Here is a 25,611-nt window from a genome sequence, read left to right on the forward strand (position 1 = left end):
TACCTTTTAGGTCCTTTTATCCTGAGTCCAAAATATCCTTTTTGTACTTTCTTGGCTGAAGTAAACACAACCTAGCATGTGGGCAGACAGGTTCTTATCAGCACGGGTCAGAAGACAGCAGCTTGGTCGGTTGCTCCAAGTCCTAACAGGAAGCCTCTTTGCCTGGGAGCCACCTGAGTGCCAAGTGTCTATGCATCAGGCAGCCCGACACCCCACCAGGGCATGGATGCTTGTTGAGAACCCACAGGAAGCCAGGGGCTGTGGCTGCCTTGACTGAGGACCAGGTTGAGAAGGCTGCTCTCCCCTACTGCAATGGCTGACTGGCTGGCTTTACCACTCAACATAAGTGCTGTGTTTGTAATGCTGGGCTGGCAAATACCTCTTTTTAATCATCCAAATTTGCAAAAGGTCAGTGTCCAACAGTCTGAAACAGATCCTCAATGAAGGGGTGCGACAAAAGCTTGCCACTTCAGTTTGTCAGCCACCACTGCAGCTGTAATACTGAGCTAAGTAGTTTCTGTCCTGAGAAAGGGCAGAGTGAGACTGTCAGTGCCCCACTGGAAGTCAGTCCATTTCCAGAACAGTGGAGAGGACCGTGACTGATCAGCTCTGCCACCCTCCTGTGGTTAGGAAACTCGGATGATCTGTGTCATGGCTTCTTCGTCAGCTTGGTTTGGATCCTACAGAGAGAGACAGCACAACAGTCCTTTACATCAGCACCAGGAGTCCCTGGCTCTCAACTTAGGTGCTTGAGTGGCTAGGACAAAGCCCCAGAGCAAGCACCATGATACACTGTAGTTTTGTGTCATTATTTTTATATATGAGATGAAAAGAGGTGAGGGAACTTCCCAGGTCAGCATGGAGAACAAGGAAAGCCTTCCACACCACAGCCTACAGCTGGCAGTTCCTATTCACAGACATGCGCAGATACCACTAAGAACAGAGGGTTGTCAGGATGCTCGCAGTGTGGTTCACTAAGGAGAAGGAACCTGCAGACTGCCGTGGGTAGACTATTAAAGCCTTCACTATCTGATACAGAACTGCACGTGGCCACCAGATGGGGCCCTGTGAGTGTAGAGGAATTCCATGCTGCTGATAGTGAAGAGAGCCAGCAAAAGAATCATGAACTCAACCACTTAGAATTGGAAAATAAGTTAACCCCCAAAATACAACACAACAAAGCTTTCTATTTTAATGTCACTTACTCTGCAATAAAGGAAGCAATGGGGACCAAATAGAGAAAACCTCTTGTTGGTTCTTACAAGGTAAAGGATGGAATTATGGGAAAGTATAAGAGGTCAGAGAGCTCCAGGAGAGATGAGAGCAGGCTCAAAGCCTCTCAGACCTAAGCCAGGCCTAAATGTAAGGCAGACCAAAGCCGTCTGTGGTGGCATACTCCTGTAACCCCAGTGCTTGGGAAACTGGGGTAGGAGTAGTGCAAATCTGAGGACAGCCTAGGCTACCAGAGAGAAGAAGGGATAGTCATGGAAATGATGGAGAAAAGAACATTACAGACTAGAAACTGTAAGGACAAAGGACCAGGCAGGAGAAACAGATAAATAGGTAAACTGAACAAATGAATCTAGACCCAGACATATGCTTATTGACAATGGGGTGAGAGAGCAAAGGTAGGAGAAGGTGTGACGTGGGGCCTGACGACCACCACCCTGAGATGTGGAAAATGCAAAGGGAGGCAAGAGGCACGACAGTGGATATATTAATCTAAACCAAGAAAGAGGACTAGGCCAGGCTGGCATCAGTCAGGAGGGTACAATAAACATGTAAACATGTAAAATTATGTTTCAGAGACAGAACCAAAAGAACTTCAGAATCGGAACCATCTAAACTGTACTAACTGGGTGGTGACAAGCCACCTGTTTAGGTAATAGAATAATGAACAAGCACTCCATTTTGGACAAATTCAGAAGCATGTGAGAGCTAATTAGTGAGATTCTACTACCTGAGTTTGAATTCAGCTGATGAGTCTGTTTGTGGAGGAAGCAGGATTTGAACCCAAGGCCTCATATGCCAGTCAAATACTCCACACTACTGAGCTAGCTACACTACTAGCCCTTTATGAGAATGGGTCTCACTAAATGAGCTGGGCTTGAATTCATCTCTAGCCCAGGCATGGCCTCACCTTGTTATCTTCTTGCCTCAGCTTCCAGAGTAACTGGGATGTGGACTGCACTTCCAGGGCTGATTCAGCTGTGCAAGGATCGGCCTTAGGCAAGTTACCTAAGATCTCAAGAACTTCTATTCAAATGTAAAAAATGCTATGTACTCTATGGACCTGAGTCTGCCAGTCAGTTGAACAACAACAAATAAAAGCTTACTAGAATGCGTGACACAAGAACTGCCACACAGCATTAAATGTTACTGACTCTAATAGGCTAAAAGAAAGTAAAACTTTTCCTTAACAAAGAACTGAGAAACCAAGAGTAAAAAGGCCGTGGGTTGGAGCTTTCAGTGCTTCTAAAGGAAGGAAGCTAAGCAACAGACATCACATGCTGCACAGAGTGTTTCTTCCTTAAGCGAGGACAGCCCACTGTCGATAGAGAGAAGGCTGGCGACAGAGAAAGGATGTATGCAATGTCCTTACCTGCATGTGGGGACTGTCCTTTTCTTTTGGAGAGAAGAAGCGACCCCCTTCCCCACGCTTCCGTGCCATGGCGTGCCGATGCCGAGACTCATGGAGGTATTTCTAGAGAAGAGAAATAAGAGCCCCACTGTTAGTGAGAAGACCGAGCAGTAACCTAAGCAGAGTCTATCACTACAAGTTCAGGCAGTGCAATCAGGTCCTCTGCTCCGGGAACTGAGCGAGGTTTGGTTGAGCAAATGGCAGGTCAGGAGGAGACCCCATCTTTATGCTATCGATAGCTTAGACTGGGTCAGTGGATGCTGGCTAATGGGACAGACAGACTGACTCCTTTAAAATGAGGAGGCTGCTTTCTTATTCCCTTGGCTCCTTGGCTAGAGCCCAACTGCCACTTCAAAGTACAACCAAAACATGAGCACTGCAGCCTTAAGACAAGAAGAAGTCCAGAGGACACGTTTTCTTTGGACTTTACTGTAGAAAGGGCAAAGTCCCTTGTTTCCAAGACATTTGTCACCAGTCTTACAGTAAACCTTCCTGCATTCCAGTGTTTGGAAGGGACAAGGAAACACACACGCTTGATGCAGAACTGTACTGCTTCCTGCTTAGCTCTCCCCAGGGCACACGTACCCTTCGTTCCTTTGGGATTTTCCCTTCTGCCTCTAGCTTAGCCCGTGCTTGTCTCCTCTTAAGGATGCGGTGATACTGTTTGGCGTTCACATACAGGGGCTCTTCTTCCAGCATCTCTGCTCCAGGCAAAGGGATTCTTTGGATAGCAGGCACAGAGCCAGCTCCTGGTACCATCTGCATGAACGGAGACCAGACCTTATTACTGGCATGAAAACCCTAAATAAAATTGCCCATTCACACCCATACTGCTGCACATCCAGACTAGTCTGCTAACTGGTAGGCATCAGAATGAACTAGGCTTCCTGTGGATGCAGAGCACTGCTAGTGCCTTAAGGATGAAGTTAGCTTCAAATCCAAAAGTTATCATAAGTGACTTCACAGGAGACACCAACTTGCAGCTCAAAGACAAGAGAACCCCATGGGAAGCTCCAGTGCCAGGGACACTTTCCTTACCATGACCATTCCTCCTGAGTTGACCACATTCCCTGCCACAGGCAGTGTCACAGTGACAGTCCCTTGTCCACTGCTGGTTGTGTTGGTATTGGCTCCTGTCTGAACGATTTGTGCCCCTGCCAAACTGGCTGCTGGGATGGTGATCATGCCTGAAACAGGGACTGTAACTTTAAGAAAACAAAACATAAAACAAAAACAAAACAAAACAAAATAAAATAAACAGGTACACGGAACAGAAAGAAGGGGAAATAGTTAGTCCCTTCTACCTGGCTCCTGTATACCCTCCTGGACAAACTGGCAAACACCACGGAAGAAAGCAAGCGCCTTCTGCTGCTTCACTGTATTCTGCTAAGTTCAGTTCATTTTTAAAAGTCTAACAGTCTAGGGCCCAATTCCAAATAAATTATACTTCCGCCCACCATCACAGAATCTGGCTGCCATCTCCTTTCTAAACTTAGCTTCCAAAGCATTGAAGTCTACTTTGAGCATGTTTTCCCTGAAGCCGAGTCTAGTCCTGTTACACATCTCTGCCTAAGGCATACTTCTCTAAGCCTTTGCATTCTATATGGTGTTTACATCTTCCTTCTTGTGACGCTAAGTAAACACCTATGTGAATAGATGTAGAGGCCCAAAGTGAAATGGAAGGAACTCTAGTGACTAAGCATCAGGTTGGTCCTGTGGTAACTGACGATCACTGCAGATGTGGTGGAAATCCTGTTGCTGTTTAAACATGACATGGACTTCATAAGGACTCTGAAGCACTCTCAGGTACTCAAAAGCTAAAACTAATGCCCTAAAAAGTGCCACTGCAATAGTGGCAGCTTACCTTGCTGGAGAATTGTGCCGTCTGCATTAACTGGTTGGTAGACAATAGTCTGCCCTTCAGCAGTCTGGGCCACTTGCTGTCCCTGGACAGCAATCTGTTGTTGTGTCTGTAGAAAACAATGACATAGTTAACAGATGTCAAAGGCTCACAGAGACCCCATTTTGATGACGTTCTTCACATTCACATTCCATGTGAACCAGGTGGCTCGCTGTCCTGATGACAGAGGAGCAGGTGGACTCACCTGAGTCTGGCCAGCGGTGACTGCAGTCTGTGGCTGTTGGATGATGATCTGCTGGGTTTGACCCTGCTGGCCTTGCACCTGCACAGCCTGCCCACCCTGGATCTGGATCTGTCCAGGAGGTACCAACTGTATCTGTGGAACAGAATACACAAACAGCTTGGCACCACACTGACACCACTCCTCTGGCTCCTTATTTGTTTCTGTTCTTTATTTTAGGTGTATGGGTATTTTGCCTGCATATATACATATATACATATATATACACACCATATGTGTGCCTGGTGTCCAGAGGCCAGATGAGGGATCCTCTGGAACTAAAGTTACAGATGGCTGTGACTACAAGGTGGTGTTGGGAATCAAATCTGGGTCCTCTAGTAGAACGGCTAGTGTTCTCAACTGATAAGCCATCTCTCCAGTCTCAGTCTTTGGTTTCTGAAAATTAGCTGAACAAATTCCACTAGAGACCAGGAAATACCCAGAGGAATATGCCTGCAATTCTACAATTTGGGAGGCAGAGGCAGGGTTATCAGGAATTCAAGGCCAATGTTAGGGACACAAAAGTGTCCCTTTAAAAAATAATCGTTGGTGGCATGGTTATTTTTTAAAGTATATTTACTTAAACATATTCTGAAGTACTGTTATCAACGAATCAAACAACTTTGAAAATACATTCTTTCCAAGTTAAATGTTATGCTGATGGCAGCAAAGGCAACACTTTGATTAGATCCTGGATATACAGACAGATCAGCTGTCAACCTTCCGATCCACAGAAACTGAAATGTATAACCACCCATTTGACTAGACAGAAAATCATCATGAAAACAAACACTAGGCATGTCTGTTTCTAGATTAATTAACAGAGGTGGCAGCCTGAACTAAGAAGGAGACAGTGAGCAGAGCAGCAGTCACTCTGCCTCCTGCTTCCGCCTTTTCCCCACCATGCTGTACCAGCACCCTTAACCTGTGAGCCAGCAGAACAGTAACTCATACAAAATGCTTCTTGCTTTCAGCCAACAACCTCTAGGATATGGTGATCCACAGGAGTAACACAGACAAGGCTCCAAATCCCTCACTGTCACTCGTCACTGCTGGTAGTGTTCACTAGCCCTTCCTATCCCTATCCTACAGGTTTTAGAGTGCCAAAACTCACACTACAAAAATGGAAAGCAAGAGATCCTATGAGGTAACCACTTATCAGAATCTTGACAAGAAGTTTTAAATGTTTTTCTTTGAAATCTTGTAAATTGACAAAACAAAAAAGCCTTAACACTTTGCTCAAGGAACAAAATCCTGTTTTCATGAGTACTGATATATAAACCTTAAAAGATCTGATGGGAAAGCATTTAGGAAGGCCCACAACTTAAAATTTCTAGTACTTTATACTCTAGAATATCCCCAATCCAAGCCATAGTCCCAGCTACCTAAAGTCTGGCCTCCACCTCTCAACCCCACCCCTAGACCCGCCTTCCTTCTCACTGGCTTTGTAAGCATCTGTCACAGTTCCTTTGACCCTCTGGAGCATTCCCAGATCTAGCAGCCTGGGAGGTCACTCTTGAAAAGGTGAGTCTGTGAAGGACATGACTAGAGCCTCAAGTCCTACCACTTTCCAGCTGACCGACAGCTGGTGGGAGGGAAAGGGAAGGAAACCAGGCCATGAATGGCCCCGTGTCTTAGAGACGTCTGTGGACCTTTTGTTGGGCTACACACTGCCCAATTTTCTTAAAGACTGGAATACTACTTAACTCAATTAAAATTGTTGACAGCTGACTAGGTCAGCAAATCTACCTGGTTCCACCTGGACTGTTTTGCTCCAGAGTTTCAGGTAGCAAGGAATACCTGTTTCCAGCACATTACTGTGCTCCTGTTATGCAGTACAGTACAACAAAGGCAGAAAGATTAAGAAGCACAAAATAAGGGGTAGGACTCAAGCAAAAGCAGCTGGGTTTTGTTTTTTGTCTTTTTTGCAGCAATTTCTTCTTCAAAACATCTGCTCTGCAGGGTAGGAAGACAGCTCAGACAGAGGTGAGGCACGTGGTGCACAGCACAAGGGTCTGACTGGAACCTTGGCATCCACAGGAATTCATGGCAGCGCTGGCACAGAGGACAGGCAGGAGACACCAGTGGGCTCCCAGACTACAGTTAGTAAAAGACCTTGTCTCAAAAACTAAGGTAAAGCATGTGTGTACAAACCTGTACACATATGAATTATATACACCATCCACACTCATACCAGACGTCTACTCTGACATACAGCCTAAATGCTTTAAAAACACCACTCACCTGCTGTAAACCTTGTGTGCCAGACACAGGTACTTGCATGATGGTTTGGCCTTGTCCACCAGGCACAGCCTGTACCATGATGGGTTGGCCTGTTGATGTAATAAGCTGGCCTCCACTGACTTGCACCATTAACGGCTGCCCCTGGACCTAGAAAGAAATAAAATAACAATGAAATAGTGTCAGACACAAGCAGCTTCACCAAGATGATCAATCACTGCCACTATCCTGCTGCCTGGAAGAGGGGAGGTAAGGCAGATTTAGGAAGGTCAGTCTTCCACCTCCCCACCAGGGTCTCTATGTAGTGCTAGCTGGCCTTAACTCAGATATCCTCCCTCTGCCTCCCAAGTGCAGAGATTAAATCCCGGCCTGAGAGTGTTTGTAAACTCTAATATTCATATCCGCTCTCTGTCTCTCTCTGTCTGCCTGTGTGGAGGTTATGTGCATATACTACAGAGAGTGGGATTTCAGATCCCCCTGGAGCCTGACTTACAGGTGATTAAGAGCTGCCTGATTATGGTGCTGACTGAAATCAGAGCCTCTGCAGCAGCAATATGTGCTCTTAACTACCGAGCCATCACTTCAGCTCCAAGAAAAGTAAGTCTAATGTTCTTCAGACACATCTGATTATTTTTGATTAAGTGCCAAGCTGGATATTCAAAGGTCAAATATAATGGAACCTATGTAGAGTCTGGAAAATCCCAATAGATGTAAGGCACTCATCACCAAACACAGGCTGAATTCAAGAAAGCAGTCAAGTTACCAGTACTGCTTGCCTGCTCAAGCCGATACTCAGGACCGGTTCTGGTAAAGGCTATAGAAGCAGTGGGCTTCAGCTAGATCCAGGTGAGCCTGATGAGACCCCATTTCAAAGCAAAGCCAAGACTGGTCAGAAACATTATCTAGCTAGTTTGTGATCAAGGTAGAGTTCTTCGAACTGCACCATAAATATTTGCATAGCTGTTTTAATTATCAGGAGCAATGAAACCCCAAAATCAGACAGCTACTGTATGTAAATAGAATGTCCAATTTTCAGTCTTCCGCATCAACAGACACTCTAGAAAGGAAGCCAATGCAAATGCTCAGCCACACCTTGAACCCCAGCGTGAAAACTCAAGCAAGCCTTTCAGAGGCCCAGACAGAAGCTGCTTTGGACTGAGGAGTAACAGGACAAATCCCAAACTCCCTTGTAGAGTGTGTCTCTGCTTGAAGGAAGGATTTGTAACAGAATAGACTGGCACTCTCCTTAGTCCCAGCAGAAGTCAATTCCAACAGCATCAACTACCTGTGCAGTGACTGTGTCCTAGATGTGTGTGGTGGCAAGCTCTCCACCATTCTCCGTCAGAGCCATCAGCCCAACCTTAGGGCTGTCCCAAGACTTTATGGCCTATATTCACACTCTCTCAAGTCTCCATAAATTCCCTTTGCTGCAGGAAATGTTATCAGGAGCCTTACTGCAGAGGAAGAGAAAGAACTGTTTGAATTCTCCTAACATGAGGAGGCTCATGAGAAGTCCCCATTACTTCCATTTCTCTTCAGTGCAATCTAGATCTAAGTAAGCTGACACGGCTGTGTTGTTGCAGTGCCCTGGAAGGCTGTGCAGTTCTTGGTGTCAAAGTGGAAGCCAGAAGCTGACACTGGATGCCATCTTCTACTGCTTGCTACCTTGTTTTGAGACAGTCTCCTAGAGCTCCCTGCCACAGGGACAGCCAGCCAGCCACAGGTTCTTCCTGTTTCTGCCCCCTAGTGCTAGGGTTATAGGATAAACCTACATATTTTTAAATGACTTCTATGGACCCAAACTTAGGTCTTCACACTTGCATAGCAAATAGGGCACACTGAGCCATTGCCTCAGTCCCCAAAGTTGACACAAATTTTAAACCACTTACTTTTCTGGTTATCCATCATCTCTGCCCACCCCACACCCGCTCCTGCACTAACATGCTATACATGCATGCAATAAAGGGTTTGAGACTGAGGAGCTCATGTGTCTACAACAAAGACCACAGGGACTCATGCATGAGACAACAAGCCACACAGTTAAGAGCATGGTACATCCCATTCACACAGTGGTTAATGACAATCCCAGACACCACTTCACGTATTGAAAAGATGAAGCAAGCAGGAACAGAGAGCTGCTGCTCTCCCTGATACTCAAACTGTGCAGGAAGACAAAACAAACTTCTTTTATTTTCATATATGTGTAAAACTGGCTGTGTGCCATCACCAAAGTGGCAGGGTTGGGACAGGCTGAGAAGGTCAAGTGCTTACAGCAATGGCTCTTAACTAGTGGGCTGCAACCCTTTGGAGGCCGAAAGATCCTCTCACAGCGGCTGCCTAAGACTGTCAGAAATCCCTGACTTACAGGAAAGGGTGGTTACCTGCAGGAGGGTCTCGGCAACATTGGCAGTAAACGGAGATGCCAGAGGACTCTGGAGGTCCTACTGAGTCCATCCAATTCAACAGAGGAAGAAAGGGAGGACGGGTATCTGAGTCTTGCCAATTTCTCAAAACCTTTAGTTCTTAATGGACCCAGAAAAGACCAATGCTGTTACCCTTTTTTCACGGGAATTTAGGATATTTAACAAGCATACATAATACTGAAGAATAGCATTGGTTAACTCCAGTGTTTGTCTTTAAAAGAATATCAGTGTAACCAGTAATAACTTTTTGTGTTGTCCCAAACTCTCATTCCTCCTGCCTCCATATCCCAACCGCTGGACAAGACACATGCATCACCATGTGTTATGCTGCCACTTAGAGATATGCAATCATCTGTATAGTGCTTGTAATGAAACACCATGGTTCATGGTACATGGTTCTCAGATAAACTTTGCTTAGTGCAATGGCTGTTCAGTAGTCATGTTGCACTTTTAGCAAAAACAAAACAGTGTAGCTGAGTCTTCCCATGTGTGCACTCCCTTCTCCAGTGTAACACAATTCATGGAACTCTGACACGCGCTTGGATTGGGAGCTGAGGACTGAGAAAGATCTGCGCCACCTGTAGAATTTATTCCTGTTGCTTCCTGGTCTTTCTAAAGCAACACACTTAGTGCATACTTCTGAGAAAATAGACAGAGCGGTCACTACATGTCTTGGCATGGGACACTGGCATACTGGCCTCAGAGACAGGTTAGCAGCACAAAAGGCATGCGATTTTGCCATTCAATTTGAGATCCAAACACAAACAGCAGCAGACAGGCAGCGTTCATGCAGTGCTCACAGGGAATCAGAGAGGGCACCACTACCTGGAGGGTCTGGACTTGCTGGCCTGAGGCGGATGCCACCTGGGCCTCAGTCTGCAGCTGGACAGCAGTGACACCACCCTGCTGCTGAGAACAGGAAGAGGAAGAGCTTGAAATGTATCAGGATGGAAATATACAGCTCAAGACAGCAGATCACTCTGAGGGAGAGGGAGGGATGCCTCTAAAGCACCTCGCCCTACACAGGAACTTTCAAAGGTGCGGACTCCTACATTCAAGCTGTCCTGCTGCATCAGCTGCTCCTAGAGTGGACCTCACAACACACTTCTAGGACTTAAAATACAAACATTTATAATGCAATACTCCCTAGTAATTTTTCCCTTCTGCTAGACATATATGTTAAGGATCTCTTCCTTTCCTGAGGGTCACAAGAACAAAACTACCAGGTTTTAAAGCCTTGAAACTACAATGAAGACTTGCTGTGGCTTTAAAGCATCACCATGGATGAAGGAACTAGCCATGGGGACTGATCCAGACGCCAGCCTCAGGAGGCTACTGCTTTTACATCCCCAAATGAAGATTTAGTCCTAGCCACCTGACTGCTTTCAGAAAGTCAACCTTATTTCCTATCCTGGGGAAGTCCTCACAGAAGAGAGGCCCACCAACAAGGCTCTGGCCATAGTTAGAAGGCCCCTCCAAGGTCTATTCGCTAAGGCACTTCAGGAAGCCACCAGTGCTATAGCAGAGTGTGGACAGGAAGGCGGCTAGGGAGCCACCATGCTCAGCCCATCTCCCCCTTTAATGCAGAGTAGCCTCTCTCCCTCATCAATGGCTTGGGACTCACAGTCACTACTCCCTTCACCCTCCCTGCTATTCTGTACTAGTGAACCTCTGTTCTCAGGAGAAAACACACCAAGGACAACAGTCTTGACCTATAATCAAATAGAAACAATGTCTTTTTCTCCAAAGTGCAGGAGAGGGGAGTGGGAGGAGATTCGCTAATATAAACCTAGGTAAAAGCATCAAAAATGGTATCTGTGCATGAATCCAAACATCTGAGCAACTACTGTGGAAGACACCAGTGGCAGACGCTCTCTCTCAGTATGTACTTATCCACAGAATAGCAGCCCAATATTATTCTAATATTAGACTACAACTGTTCCGAATTAATTCTGAACAGACTGGCTGGAAACTGACAATTGTCTGTTGTGGCCAAATCCTTACTTTATCATAAGGTAGCATAAAACAAGGGAAATAAGCAGACTTAATGCAGAGAAAAGCAGGGTAGGTATCATTTCAATGAGTCAAATAAAAGAGGGCAATCTACTTTTAAAGTGATTTTCACCAAGAACAAGTACCAGGTGGCAACAGACTGATTCATAGCACAGCAGCAGTCATGAGACCGAGGACTTCCTAAGGTCTGACTAGGCCTAAGTCCTTCCACAGAGGTCTCCATCACTGTGGTATTGTGATAGTCAAAGCACACTTGCTCCCATACCTGCTGCTGAATCTGGCCGGCCTGCACCACGATCTGCTCTGTGGAACTATTGCTGTTTGTCGTATACTGCTCCATGGCCCGGCCACGTTAAGAGTCCTGAAGCTTCACTCTACAGAGGCAGCTGCCAGGTAGGGACTCCTATTAAAAAGGGAAGGAAAAAACCTAAAATGAGTCAATCAGTAAAGGCCCTCTTAAGATACTTACTATACATACATACATACACACACACACATAATTATTTGCAGTATTTTCAATATAAATGCACACCAGTGGGAGATGCTCATCATCCTTGTTTGCTTTTTTTTTTTTTTTTTCAAATAAAAGAGGATTACACAGCACAGTCTTTAAAAAAACACCACAGTCAGGCTAGTAGTGGGGATCTCTAATACCAGTACTGGAGAGGCTGAGGCAGGAGTCTGAAAGTTTGAGCCAGCCTGGGATACTTAAACCGACTCCCCTCAGAGACTAACTGACAAGCAAGCCACAGTATTTCATTTTCACTTGCACTGTGAGGGTGTGTGGTGGTGAAAAGTACATTTTCACACCATGGTGGCCAGGACATAGAGAATAAATACTCCAAATGGTGAGGGCAAGATGTAGTCCCAAATAACAAACCCTCCTCACAGTAACCCACTTCTAACTAGGCCCTATACTTAAGCAATAATGGTATCATATAAATCCACCCAGATTGGAACCCTGAGGATGCAACACTCCTATAAACAACATCCTTACAGACAGGCCCGGGTGTGCTTTCCTAACTTCCTGTTTCTTAATCCAGTTAAGCTAATAAAACTGACCATCTTTCAACATTGCCAGAATAACACTTAGGAGCACTGTCAGACCATCTCTTGTTGCAAGGTCTACTTTCAAGGCAGCAGACGTACGTCAGAGAATTTGTATACAAGTGGGCCCAAACATGCTACTCTCTTGAGCCACATATGTCCCAAACGACCTCAGGCTCGAGGGTTGTTACTAAGGAGTTCAAATAGTTTGCTTATCAAAATCTCCATTTTACATAAGCCTGGAGGTGGGGTGGGGGGTCTTATGCTTAAAATCACAGCACTTGGCAAACAGAAGATGAGGACCACCTGTGTCAGGCCAGCCTGGGCGACACAGTAAGTTCAGGACAACCTATGCTTGAATGAGAGACACTTTGCCTGTAAACAAACTCCACCTTACAGAATCATGTCTATTAAAGACAAAACAAAACCCCCAAATTTCCTTTGCACAGTGATGCAGGCCTTAAACTCAGCAGATAGATCTGAGTTCAAGTCTCTACTGGGAGTTCGTTCCAGGTCAACCAGGGCTATACAGTGAGACCCTGTTTCAAACTCCATTAAGTAGCACTAAGTAGAACACTTTAGCAAAGCTCTGGGGATTGTGCTATAGTCCAGGAGAGTGGCTGCAATGAAATGGTATCAATGATAGCAGCCAGTTAAAACCTGATAAAGCACAGCCTGTTTCCACGTGGTGGATCAATACACACACGGGGTGTTTAAAACCGGGTTTAGTACCACATCCCATCTAGACTATTCTTTGCATATTCACCCTGCAGCAAAGCCTAAACAGTGAGCCCAAATGAACCTTTTCTTGGTTGATGACTTCAGGTTGCTTCTTAGAAACTGAAAGGTACTGTCTTAGTCAGGGTTTCTATTCCTGCACAAAACATCATGACCAAGAAGCAAGTTGGGGAGGAAAGGGTTTATTCAGCTTACACTTCCATGTTGTTATTGATCACCAAAGGAAGTCAGGACTGGAACCCAAGCAGGCCAGAAAGCGGGACCTAATTGCTTCCCCTGGCTTGCTCAGCTTGCTCTTTTATAGAACCCAAGACTACCAGCCCAGAGATGGCACCACCCACAATGGGCCCTCCCACCCTTGATCACTAATTGAAAAAAATGCCTTACAGCAGCATCTCATGGAGGCATTTCCTCAAGGGAGGCTTCTTTCTCTGTGATAACTCCACTTGTGTCAAGTTGACACACAAACCCAGCCAGTACAGGTACCTAACAACATTCAAGTGTGACCTAAATAAACAATGACATATAAAACTTTTTATGTTCTACTATACCTTCTTCAAAACCTCTTCTACCCATCTTGTGGCCCCATTTCTAGGTATACAATCTCTATCCACACAAACAGCTACTCACCCGCTACCACGAAAGTAAAGTTAGGATTGCCTCTGCTAGGACTGCCTATGCCCGAGAGAAAAACACATGTGTTTTTTGAGTCCGATTTATCTTGCTTAACGTAACAAGCATTAGTCAGGGTTTTCTGGAGGAACAGAATAGAATAAATCTATCTATCTATCTATCTATATATATGGAGAAGGTTAGACGGCTTACAGGCTGTGGTCCAGCGAGTTCAACAATGACTGTCTACCAACACAAAGTCCAAGGATCCAGTAACTGTTCATTCATCCATGAGGTTGGAGGTCTCAACTGGTCTTCAGTATAGGTCAGGAACCTGAAGAAGTAGGCCTTATGCCAGTGAAGGAGCAAGGGCAAGCAGGCCAAGACCCAGTGAGAAAGTTTCTTTCTTCCATGTCCTTTATATAAGTTGCCACCAGCAGAAGGTGTGGCCCAAAATAAAGGCAGATCTTCCCACCTCAAAAGATCTGGATTAAAGATGTGTCTGCCCACTTCAAATGATTCCAATCAAGAAGAATTCCTCACAGGTGTACTCAGCTCCTTGGGTTTTAGTTAAACCTAGATGTGGTCAAGTTGACAACCAAGAGCAGTCATTACCTAAAACTTTACAGATTTATGTTTTCTTGCAAAGTTTATTTTTACGGCTGTCTTAAAATTCCATTTTACATATGCATGGCATTCATTTGCATTACCCATTCTGCTGATAACATCTACGTTGGTTCTACTTCCTTATTTTTTTTTAAAAGATTTATTTACTTATTATATGTGTGTACACTGTAGCTGTATTCAGACACTCCAGAAGAGGGCATCAGATTTTTGTTACAGATGGTTGTGAGCCATCATGTGGTTGCTGGGATTTGAACTCAGGACCTTTGGAAGAGCAGTCGGTGCTCTTAACCACTGAGCCATCTCACCAGCCCTACCTCCTTGTTATTGTGCATAGGAGAGTGCAAGTACTTGTGAGGTAGCATAGAATCCTTTGAGTATGTATGTAGCTGAGTCACATGGTAAATCTATTTGAGAAAGCTCTGTATTCATTTGTACACACCAACAGTGTAAATAATGAAGACTTCTCTTTCCCACATCCTCAGCAGCATTTGTTGCCCTTTATCTTCTAGATGAGCTCTTGACTCAGGTAGGGAGGTGGGGTGGGGTAAATTTTAATTTACATGGCTCTGGTGGATAAGTATGTCGGTCACTTTTAAAAATGCTGGCCCTTTGTGTCCTTCTGAGAACTGCAGAGCCCATCTCATGCCTGGCAGTTCTGTCCTCTAGTATCAGCAGTTCTGGCAAGATGGCTCAGTTGGTAAAGTACCTGCCTCAGGAGAAGGACCTGAGCTGGATCCTAGAATGCCCATAACACTGGGTGTGCTGGCCTGTTTGTAAAGGCCAGAGCTGGGGAGGCAGAGACGGCACAACTTCTGGGCCTCCAGTTCAGCCTAATCGGTGAGCCCTCAAACAAAGAGAGACCTTGTCTCAAAGGAGGGCAGTTACCCAGAGGATGAGTGGTTTCCTTCAACAGACAAACACACTAATGGTATGCAAAAACTTTGATTCTGGAGGCTACTTACTTTGCTAAAATCCTAATTTCACAAAACCCCTTTGTTAATTCTTAAGAATGCTGCCCTACTCAGAAAGTTCATATCCTATATCCTTTTCTGCCACATCACCCTGGAAAAGCCCCATCTTGTCTTATCTCACAAGCCAAGCAAGGTGGGAATTGATCGGTCAGTCCTCAGTACTTGGATGGGAGTGTTCTTTTCTAGGTCTCTATCTTAAGTGTCTCTCCCCACCCCCCAGTAGTAACTTACTCTTATAGTGATAAAAAATGAGTTTGTGGAGAGATAAGCCAGCATTTAATTTGGCAGATGGTAACTATAGAGTCTTAAGTAGTAGGTACATGGGTATCCATCATAACATTTTTTTCAACTTCACTGTCTGGAAATTGCTACATTACAATGTAGGGGGAAATATTCAATAAAAATAATCAGGCTCATTACCTGTAACCAAAATAGACCACTATGCCTTTACTGTGGGTTCCAATGGACTGACTACTCAACACACAGATTTCTGGCTCTGACTTGAACTTACAAAGACTTGCAAAGGGAAGACAATATGAATGGCAACATAACTAAATTTAATCACTACCTTATTAGCAATGTATTAGAACTTGATTGCTACTTTACTGGCATGTGTTCATTGTATAATAATGGTTTTTATCTGTATGTTTTAACAATATACATAACCTGTCTGGACTACGCTGACTCCATTTTCACTTTACAGATAATCCCTTCTTGTCTTTAGATTATGCATATTTGGTATTTGGCTTTCTGAATATACCTTCGTTACCTTACTATATAGCTTCAGTAGCATCCATTTCCCTACAAACACCATAATACATAATACACTGAGTATACATACATTTTTTTCTTTACCAGTTTACTCACTGATTGGCACCTACAGATTCCCTAACTTGGTGATGAAGGCACAGCAATGAAGTGCAGTGTCTTTAGTACATGTTGACTCTAGCTTCTTCAAGTGTAATCCCAAGACAGTATAGTGGGATCATATAGTGGTAGGTAGGGATTTTTTTTTTGGGGGGGGGGTGAGGGCAGTATGTCTACAGTGTGATGGCTTTTCTTGGTGTCAACTTGATACATTTGGTATTAGCGAAAACCCAAGCAGCTGGGCACACCTGTGAGGAATTGTTCTAAGTTCAATCATTTGATGTGGGAAGGTCTACCTGTAATCTGGCTACACCTGGTAACAGTCCATATAAAGGAACTGGAAGAAGAAAGTGTTTGCCCTTCACCTACTTGCCCTTGCTGGCAAGTTCATTCCTTCATTGGCTGTACAGCCCAGTACTTCTAGATTCCGTCATATACTGAAGACCAGCTGAAATTGAAATATCCAGCCTCATGAACTGAACAACTAGGTTCTTGGCCTTTCTGTTGGTAGAAAGCCATTGCTGGACTAGTTAGATTACTTGTAAGCCACCTTAATCACACACTCACTCTCTCTCACACTCACACACACAGGCACGCACGTCAGTCTCTGTCCTGTTCCTGGAGAACCCTAATACACCAATGTGCATACACTCCACTCCACGGTGGCAGAGCCGACTTATATCCCAACCCATGGTATTACGAGCTATTCCTATCCTCGCTCACCGGCACTCTTTATTTTCTTGATGACAACTATCCTGACTGGTGTGAGAAGGAAGTTACAGTATAGTTTTCATCTGCATTTTCCTGATGGCTCAGTATATTATTTTTAAATACATCTATAGGCCATATGTATTCTTTTGAGAACTGTCTAATCAATTTGCATATTTATAGCTTAGATTATTTTGTTTGTAATTTCTGAGTTCTTTCTATATTCTGACTATTAATCCCATCAGCTGAAAAGCTAGCTAAGTTTGCAGATTTTACACCAGCCTGTTGGAGCCAGTTGCCTGAGCTGGTTCTTGAGACCTCAGGTCCAATATGGTAAATCAGCCAAACTAAGTGGCTCCACCAGGGCACCAATGTTTTCCTTACTGGGGATGAGGGGGCTTGAGGGTGCTGACAGGTGGTCCAGGCTGCCCTCAAACTCAGAGATCCACCTGACTCTGCCTTCTGATTGCTGGGATTAAAAGCCTGTACTACTATAGTCCATCCAATGTTTCCACATTTTACCTTGTGTCTAACAATGTACCTGTCTCCAGACTAATAAATTAGGGCTACAATATAAGCAAGCATGGCCCTATGATAAGAAACTCTGACATCAGAAGCCTAGACAGAAAGCAAACTGGAGTTCCTTAAGCCTGAGGGAAGGAGGTGGGAGAGACTGAATAGATGAATAGATGAGCTAGCTCTACGACCATTCTGGGGATGATCAAAGTTCTCACCCTTTTTTTCAAGTGGGACTGTACAGGTGTGGAGAGCTTTAAAAACTCACCAAAATACAGATATATAAGGATTAGATTTTAAAGGTTTTTTTTTTTTTAAAGGTATTAACCACCTCTGTATTTTACCACTTCCACTAGCCCCTATAAAACTTTCTTCTTGGCTAAATGTCCTAAGTCTGCATCGTCTCAGATAAAATGCAGAATGGAGCTTGAAGTGGGCAAGAGGGCTGGAATAGCTGCAAGGAACATTTGGATCTGACTCAGTTATCTTGCTGAGACAAATGCTCCACTCTCAGGCCGTTGAGACCTACTGTGCTTTGGAGGCAGCTTCAAACCCAGCAGCTATTCTGCATTGATAAGGGAGTGGTGGCGCTTGGAGCACAACCCTCAGGTTGCCCATGGTGCCTGCTTCTTGGCTCCAGTGCGGCCACATGCTCCTTCCTCCATCAACTCAGCCAGCAGAACTGTGACACAACCTGACACACTTCCTTTCCTTACGCTTTCTGTGCCCAAGTTTATGACAGAATTGAGCCAGCTGGATTTAGTCTGTCTAGCTCTTCTACAGACTTGTGAATGTGTTTCTGAAAGTGAGAATATGAATGAATAGGAATGAGAATGGGTTTATTCTGGCCTGAGACATTCTCTTCCATAGCATTTCCTGCCCATTTACATGGCACAGAAGTAGCTGGCCAGCACTTAGAATCTTCAAAAGCTGAAATGCCCAGAAATGCTCCTACAATAAGCATATGATCACCACAGTCCTTCTGACCTGGCATCACACGCACACCCAGCTAGGGCCTTTGAAGGCTCCAGTGTGCTCCTTGTCTCCACTAAGGAGATAGCATGAACTAAATAACAAAACAGAGTTAACTTCAAAGAGGCTTTTAAGTCTAAAAAGGAACAAAAATGTGTATTAGACTCCTAAAGGGAAATACAGTAAATGGAGTTTGGGGGGACAGAGGCTTTTCCACTGGGAACAAACCAAGGAAAGCACTGGGAAAGGGTGTCCTGTGAGTTAGGTTTAAGTCTGAGGTCTCACCCAGATGATGATAGTATAGGGTGAAGTATTTCAAACAAAGGGAAATGCCTGGGCTGTGATTAGAGAAAGCGAGAGTCTGCACTACTTTTTCTTAAAGTGCAGATGCAGAGGAACCAGTGGAGGCTCCACAGGTCTGAGTCACAGTGACCGAGGAGAACTGCCTTTTGTCCACAAAAACATTTGGCAGTTTTGAGGTGGACAGATGCATCCATTTTTTTTTTTTTTAAATACCAATCAAAGTTAGAACACCCAGTCCAAATACAAGACTATGGGGTAGAATCCTCAGGTCAGCAACCTTTACCCCCAAGGTTAGGGGAGAAATCCACTCTGGATTAACTTTTAACCTCTAGTCAAAACCGTTTTCAAAAAATTCCTTTGTAAGACCTGCAAAGGTTTTTACCAACTGGACTTTCCCGCCTAAACTCAGTACTCCAGGCCTTTATGCGTCCAACCGCACTATCTGTTCCAGTTACTCTTCAGTCTTTCCTCTCTGAGGACATCATCCTCCATCACCCAATCAAAAGCGTGGCGCTGAAAATAGGCTTCCTCATGTAAACTGCACTTCTGGGTACTGGATTAGATCCCTATGAAACACTAACACCAGTCAATCTCCACCGAGCAGGCATAGCTCCTACCCCTACTCGCTTGCAGCACTTGGGTGACGCCCGCCAAAAACTAATAGCTAGCAGTCCTTGGAAGACTTCCTGTCCCCCGAAGAGGGAAAGAAAATCTAAGCACGTGTAAGTTTTAAAACATCAGTGGAGAAAACGTTCGCGCGGGATTTCAAGGTGTATTAGAAAAAAGACATGAGTGGGCCGAGCTATTGAGTGGAGAGTGACACACAAAGGTTAAAGGAAAACAAAACCAGAGAGCATCCAAGGGAGAAAAGATCAAGGGAGGAGACAGGGATAATAGGAACTGCGAGATGTGTGCCCCCAATCATTAAGGATGCACAAAGGTTATCAGTTCTGCAACAGCGGCGTTTCAAACACCGAGACCCTGAGCAAAAAGAGGAAGAGTGCTTGGTTGGGCTTCAGTACGGAGGTGTGCCGGCACCGCGGGCTGAGCGGGGAGGAAATGACGAGCCAGAAAGGGGTGGTAACGGCGCCGGCCCGGGAGCCCCGGTGGCGGGCCGAGAGGAGGGGCGCGGCAGGCGCGCCAACGGCCCCGGGGTGGGTCTTGGGAGGCCGCGCCGCGCGTCTCCGCCTGGTCTCGCTCCGGATCTGTAGTCCCAACTGTGCAGAGCTCAGGACACACGGGCCTCGTTGGGGCCCGGAATGTGGGGACACACAAGGACAAGCCGTAGGATGCGGCTGGAACGACGTGGGGAAACCGCCACGGCCCGTGGCTGGGCGGTCAGCCACCTGACCTCCCGGGACCGAGGATCGGGGACCGGTGGCGCATCCGCCACCGGTCCCCGGAGACGATCCAGATCCCGAAAAGCCTGGCTCCAGGACGCCGTCCCAACGCTGGACGGCCCCTGCAGGCCTCCACCAACTCCGAGCCGGGGCTACTGGCTACCCAGCTCGGGTAGCCTCGGCTCGACTCCCGGGCTCGACGGACGCCTGGGCCTCTCCTGAGTGGTCAGCGAGACCCGCCAATAGGGGCGCTGGGGCCGGCTCTGGGCCGCTGGATATTGGCTCCTCATACTCACCGTGCCTCGCTCCCCCGGTTCGCTGCCCGCGCTGATTGGCTCCAGTACCGGACCCCGAAACCCAATCAGAGGCTCCAGCCGCCGCCGCCGCCGCCACTGCCGCTGCCTCGCAAAATGGCGAATCTGAACAAAGGGGAATCGGGCCTCCCTCCAACCGCCTTCGCGCAAGCGCCTTCGAGACCACGCCCCATAACCCCGGCCAACCTGGCCCCGCCCCCTAGGAAGAGCACTGCGCAGGCGTTCCAGAGGCCACACCCACTTCCTGGATTTGACACCGCCTCCTGCCAGAGGCCTACGCAGGCGCCTTTCACACGCTCCGTACGCTGCTTCTTAAACACCTCCCTGAATTATACACTACGCAGGCGCTGACACGCCCCCCTGCTCACCTATTTCTAAGTGTCCACTGGGACCCACCCTCTGGGGCCGAATGCGCAAGCGCTCTTCTTCTCCAGTCGGGGTCGGCATCTCGGTACGCATGCCTGAGCGGTAGCGGGAGCCTACGGAATTTCCCGCCGGAAATTCTGAAGCCTTTACTACCGAGAGCGGGCGCCGCTACCCAGCTAGAGAGGCTCACTTCCGCCCCGTTAAGGGATGGGGGCGGCCATCTTGAGTGTGCGTACAATCAAAAGGCTTTGGCGGGATTTGTTGCGTGTCGGGACTCTTCTCTTGCTTTCCCACCTACGAGAGTTTCATCCCGAACCCTTCCCTGCTTGGAGGAGGGCCTGCTGACGGCCGATTCCTTTGCAGGTGAAGGATGACCCCCAGTACCCACTTTTCTGCGCGATCCCAGGGTTGCCCTCCTTAGGGTAGGAGAGACGGGGAAGTCTTTTCAGACCTTCCTTCCTGCACCTCCAAGACTAGTGGTGATCTTCCCCTGAGAAGCTGTTCTCGGCTCACTCTGATTGTCGCTCAGTGTGCCTGTGGCCAAGTATTTCCCGTTCTAAGCTATATTCTCTGTGAAAATTATGGACTGTCCTAAACTTTCCCTGCGAGGAGAAGTAAGGAGGTGTGTCTTAGGACCGCCTTTGCTTCGGCTCCTGGAAAGCTGTTCTGTGTTGCCTCTTAGAGGCTGAGTGAGCTCACATCCAGAAAGAATACCTTAAGGAGGTGGGGAAGACTAAATGGGTTGTCAGGGTGATCTGAACACCCTATGTTCGGGCTGCCTGAGCAGTTTTTTTTTTTTTTTTTACTTGCTTTTCCTTTTCATTAGCAGAAGGAACTCTTAAATTCTGGAAATAGCGACTCAGTAGCATGGCCAGCCGCCTTAATGAAGATCCAGAAGGAAGTCGAGTGCGTAACAGCTATTAAATTTATCGGTGAAGTGAAAATCAGAATAATTGAGGTCAAAAGCATAAACACTTTTTAATTAAACCAATAATTGGATTCTCACCCCTCCCTGTTTGTTTCTCTCTAGCTGATTTACTTAGAAAAGGCTAATACAATCCTAGACAGATAATAACCATCCATCACTTTCCTTTTACAGATACTTTTAAATATCGTGGTTAACTCCTTAAGATGGGAAGGGTTGTCTTTAATTCAGAGTGTCAGAGAAGCAGGGTTGAGGTGCGCGGGGGGGGGCGGGGGGGGGCGCTCTGTTGAAGATCTGAAAGGAGAAATAGTTTTCTGTTTTTAACCTTTTTTTTTTTTTTCCTTTGCACGTTTTAGATCACTTACGTGAAAGGAGATCTTTTCGCATGTCCCAAAACAGACTCTCTAGCCCATTGTATCAGTGAGGATTGTCGAATGGGTGCTGGAATAGCTGTTCTCTTCAAGAAGAGATTCGGAGGGGTGCAGGAACTGTTAAGTCAACGTGAGTTTCCAGAGCATCGTAGCCTAGATCATGCTGGCTGAAGCCTGATTTGGTCTTTTGTTATACTCTGTGTACATGTACAGTCAAAGAGATTTCTAGTGACTGCTTTTAACTGTTAAGGGTTTTGTTGTTGTTATTGCTGCTGCTGCTGCTGTAATTTTTTTTTTTTTTAACTTCCTCAAGATTGGCCTCTGGTGTGAATCTTTACCACACTAAACCAGAGTTGTTGTCAAAGTTTCCAGTCTCTTTGCCCTTTTTGGGTATGAATTTGCAGTGTGCAGATACATACATGTAAGGAGTCCAGAGGTTGACACCATCTGTCTTTGTTGACTCTCCACCTTTCTTTTTTCTTTCTTTCTTTCTTGTTTTTTTTTTCCTTTTCTTTTTCTTTTTTTTTTTTAGCGAGGGCATCTCTTAATAACGTAGAGCTTGTCCATTTTGCCCCGTTGGGTTAGCCCCAGGCATCCTCCTATGTGCTTTTCCAGTTTGGGCTATCCAGTGTGTACCTGACAGGTAGGTTTCCTGTGGGTGCTGGGGATCACACAGGTTGTCATGTTTGTGCAGCGTGCACTTCGCTGATTAACTCGTCTCCCCAAACCCTCAGGTCTTCTCTTCCAAAATATTTCACCTTTCCCACACTTTGCTTAACTGAAGGGCTTCTCAAGTTCCATATGCTTTGCAGGTCAAGATCCTGCACGAAAGTTTTATGCCGTTCTTTCTTTGAAGCATAGTCTCGTTGTGTAGCCTAGGCTGGCCTGGCTCTTGCTGTGTAACTTAAGCTTGTCTTTACCTCTAAGCCGTCCTCCTGGCTCAGTCTCCCGAATACTGACATTACAGGCATGAGCCACCACAAAGTGTGGTTTGGACTAGAAGCGGTAGCAGACACCTTGATCTCAGCGATTGAGATATAGAGGGGGATGGATCACAGCAAGTTCAAGACAAGCCTGATCTCCATAAGGAGTTATAGGCTAGCCAGGGCTATGTACTTAGACTTATGAAGCATAGGTTGGAAACCACTTTCCAGACCCCTCCACCACTTTCTGCCAATGACTTTAAATCAGAACTGTGTATTACAGTACATCTGGGGCGTCTGAAATAATCTTACTACACTCCAGCCCCATCCCTCTTCAGAACTGCTACTTCTCCAGACTTCTAGGAACATGGACCATTTGTTATGACTAGACTTACTGCTTTTGGTTGCAGTTATTTAAAATGATGCCATTAAGTTGGATGGTGGTGGTGCATGCCCTTAATCCCAACACATAGGAGATAGGTAGATGGATCTCTGTTAGTTCAAGTCCAGCCTGGTTTACAAAGTGAGTTCTGGTTCTAGACCAGTCGGGACTGCTACACAGAGAAAACCTATCTTGAAGAAACAAACAACAACAATAACGAATACAAATGATGGCACTGTTTCTGAATAGATAATGGAATAACTCAGGGCCTTACATGTTCCTCAGCATCGAGTGGTTGCACACACCTCTAATCCTAGTAATCACGAGGCAGAGGCAGGCAGATTTCTGTAAGTTCAAGGTCAGCCTGCTCTACAGAGCAAGTTCTAGGACAGCCAGGCTACATAAAGCAGTTATGGGTGGGGTGCAGAGGGGGAGTGTTCCTTAAAATGTTTAATTCAACACTGGGGAAAGGTTACTGCTGGGAGAGGGGCGTGATTTGAGCTATAAAGTGCTTGCTAAACAAGCATGAAAGTGAACTTTCTTCCTCAGAACCTATAGGTTTGATTTTGTTTTATTTTTGTACAGCTAGGTATGTTTTAGTCAGGGTTTCTATCCCTGCACAAACATCATGACCAAGAAGCAAGTTGGGGAGGAAAGGGTTTATTAGGCTTACACTTCCATACTGCTGTTTATCATCAAGGAAGTCAGGACTGGAACTCAAACAGGTCAGGAAGCAGGAGCTAATGCAGAGGCCATGGAGGGATGTTCATTACTGGCTTGCTCAGCCTGCTCTCTTATAGAACCAAGACTACCAGCCCAGAGATGGTCTCACCCACAAGGGGCCTTTCCCCCTTGATCACTAATTGGGAAAATGCCTTACAGTTGGATCACATGGAGGCATTTCCTCAACTGAAGATCCTTTCTCTGTGATAACTCAGCTTTGTCAAGTTGACACAAAACTAGCCAGTACATAGGTACAAAATATGTTTGCCACCGGTCCTGAAGATAGAGGTAGGTGGATCTTCGGGGCTCACTGGCCAGCCAGTGTAGCTGGTTCAGGAAGCTCCAATGTCAGTGACAGACCCTGATTCAAAAAGAGAGAAGGAGAAAAGAGGAAAACAAAATATTAGCTGGGGTGGGGATGCTGGAAAGGGGGCTCAGTGGTTAAAAGCTTTTGAAGAAGACCCAAATTTGATTCTTAACATCCACATGGGGTACCGCAATTGCCTGTGACTCTGGTTCCAGGGATCTGATGTCTCTGGCTTCCATAGGCACTTGAACTTGTGCACATATGCATACATGAACATACTTTTAAAATAATAAAATAAGTACTTTTCAATAATTAGATGGAAAATAGTTGAGAAAGCACTCAATATTGACCTCTAGTCTCAGTGCATACCTGTCATGCACGTGCATGCGCACGCGCACACACACACACACACACACACTTGTTGAATAAACATGTTTGACAACTTTTGAACAGTCGTCTATTCTAAGACAATTTTAAGACACAAGTGGGCAGATCACAGTGCATTAGAAGTTGGGGTAAGTATGGTCAGGTCTATAAAAATTGTTCTATCATAAGTGGAAATAGACATTCCTTTTCCTTTTTACTATTAAGTAACTGTTTTTCTTAGAAAAGAAGTCTGGAGAAGTGGCTGTTCTGAAGAGAGATGGGCGATATATATATTACTTGGTAAGATGGGGCCAAATCTTCATACTGTGTAGATTGGCAAGTAGATGAACTTCTCTGTATTGGTCATGATGCACCATCCTAGACACCAAAGAATGCCAAACAGCTCCCAGCTGTACATCAGCTCAGCTTCAGAGGTGCTGGCTGCTTGGAGCACTGAGGCAGGTGTACCAGGCTGCCCCAGCTCCCTGGTGAGACGACTGTGCTGTCCTCTATGGGCCTGTGGTCTAAGAGTGACAAACCTTAGGGTGATCCACTTCTATTTCTTAGTCACAGTGGAAGGAAACCCTGTCTCAAGAGAGATTTCCCTGAGGGCTTTTAATCTTCCTTGTTGTGAGCCACAAAATGTCCTGTTCCTCTCCTGCCTACTTGGGGAAATGTGGATTCTTTATCTTTCTCCCTATCTTCGGTCCCAGAAGAGGTGCGCCTTCCTTACAGTTGGTGTGGGTGCTTTAGAGCCAACCCACAAGAAGCCGG

General features: G+C 45.8%; 2 protein-coding genes across 14 annotated transcripts in view; one reads left to right on the top strand and one right to left on the bottom strand.

Annotated features, from left to right (window-relative positions):
* Nfya (nuclear transcription factor Y subunit alpha) lies at positions 1–20,923 on the bottom strand. Of its 8 annotated transcripts, none has more exons than XM_029471318.1 (10): positions 20,843–20,923; positions 11,725–11,862; positions 10,269–10,355; positions 7,027–7,173; positions 4,747–4,878; positions 4,506–4,611; positions 3,680–3,846; positions 3,227–3,400; positions 2,603–2,704; positions 1–680 (listed from the first exon to the last, which is right to left on the bottom strand). In XM_029471318.1, exons 2-10 carry the CDS (start codon positions 11,797–11,799, stop codon positions 627–629), a joined length of 1,044 nt encoding a protein of 347 aa, XP_029327178.1. In that variant the 5' UTR covers positions 11,800–11,862; positions 20,843–20,923; the 3' UTR covers positions 1–626. The 8 variants fall into 8 exon arrangements, with proteins under 8 accessions (XP_029327178.1, XP_021042158.1, XP_021042160.1 ...); XM_021186499.2 differs by lacking the exon at positions 20,843–20,923 and adding an exon at positions 20,457–20,697 and having other exon boundaries at positions 10,269–10,352; XM_021186501.2 differs by lacking the exon at positions 20,843–20,923 and adding an exon at positions 20,457–20,697 and having other exon boundaries at positions 10,272–10,355.
* Positions 20,829–25,611, top strand: part of Oard1 (O-acyl-ADP-ribose deacylase 1) — a 7,340-nt gene continuing 2,557 nt past the window's right edge. The window contains exons 1-4 of one of the 6 annotated variants that reach the window (XM_021186506.2): positions 20,829–21,203; positions 21,667–21,746; positions 22,122–22,266; positions 25,079–25,137. In XM_021186506.2, coding sequence (XP_021042165.1) covers positions 21,708–21,746; positions 22,122–22,266; positions 25,079–25,137 — 243 coding nt within the window. In that variant the 5' untranslated portion in view covers positions 20,829–21,203; positions 21,667–21,707. The remainder of the gene's footprint in view (positions 21,204–21,666; positions 21,747–22,121; positions 22,267–25,078; positions 25,138–25,611) is intronic. The other 5 variants (XM_021186505.2, XM_021186508.2, XM_021186507.1 and 2 more) reach the window with 5 other exon arrangements.

This window comes from Mus caroli, chromosome 17 (genome assembly GCF_900094665.2).
Source record: "Mus caroli chromosome 17, CAROLI_EIJ_v1.1, whole genome shotgun sequence".
Classification (NCBI taxonomy): Eukaryota; Metazoa; Chordata; class Mammalia; order Rodentia; family Muridae; genus Mus; species Mus caroli.

Bases quoted from the DNA above. Each gene is read 5' to 3' on its own strand.
- Nfya (XM_029471318.1), bottom strand. From the start codon at position 11,799: ATGGAGCAGTATACGACAAACAGCAATAGTTCCACAGAGCAGATCGTG. The intron at 4,879-7,026 runs GTGAGTGGTGTT...TCTGTTCCACAG, and splicing joins GCACACAAGGTTTACAGCAG to ATACAGTTGGTACCTCCTGG. The intron at 2,705-3,226 runs GTACGTGTGCCC...TCTCTTCTCTAG, and splicing joins AAATCCCAAAGGAACGAAGG to AAATACCTCCATGAGTCTCG.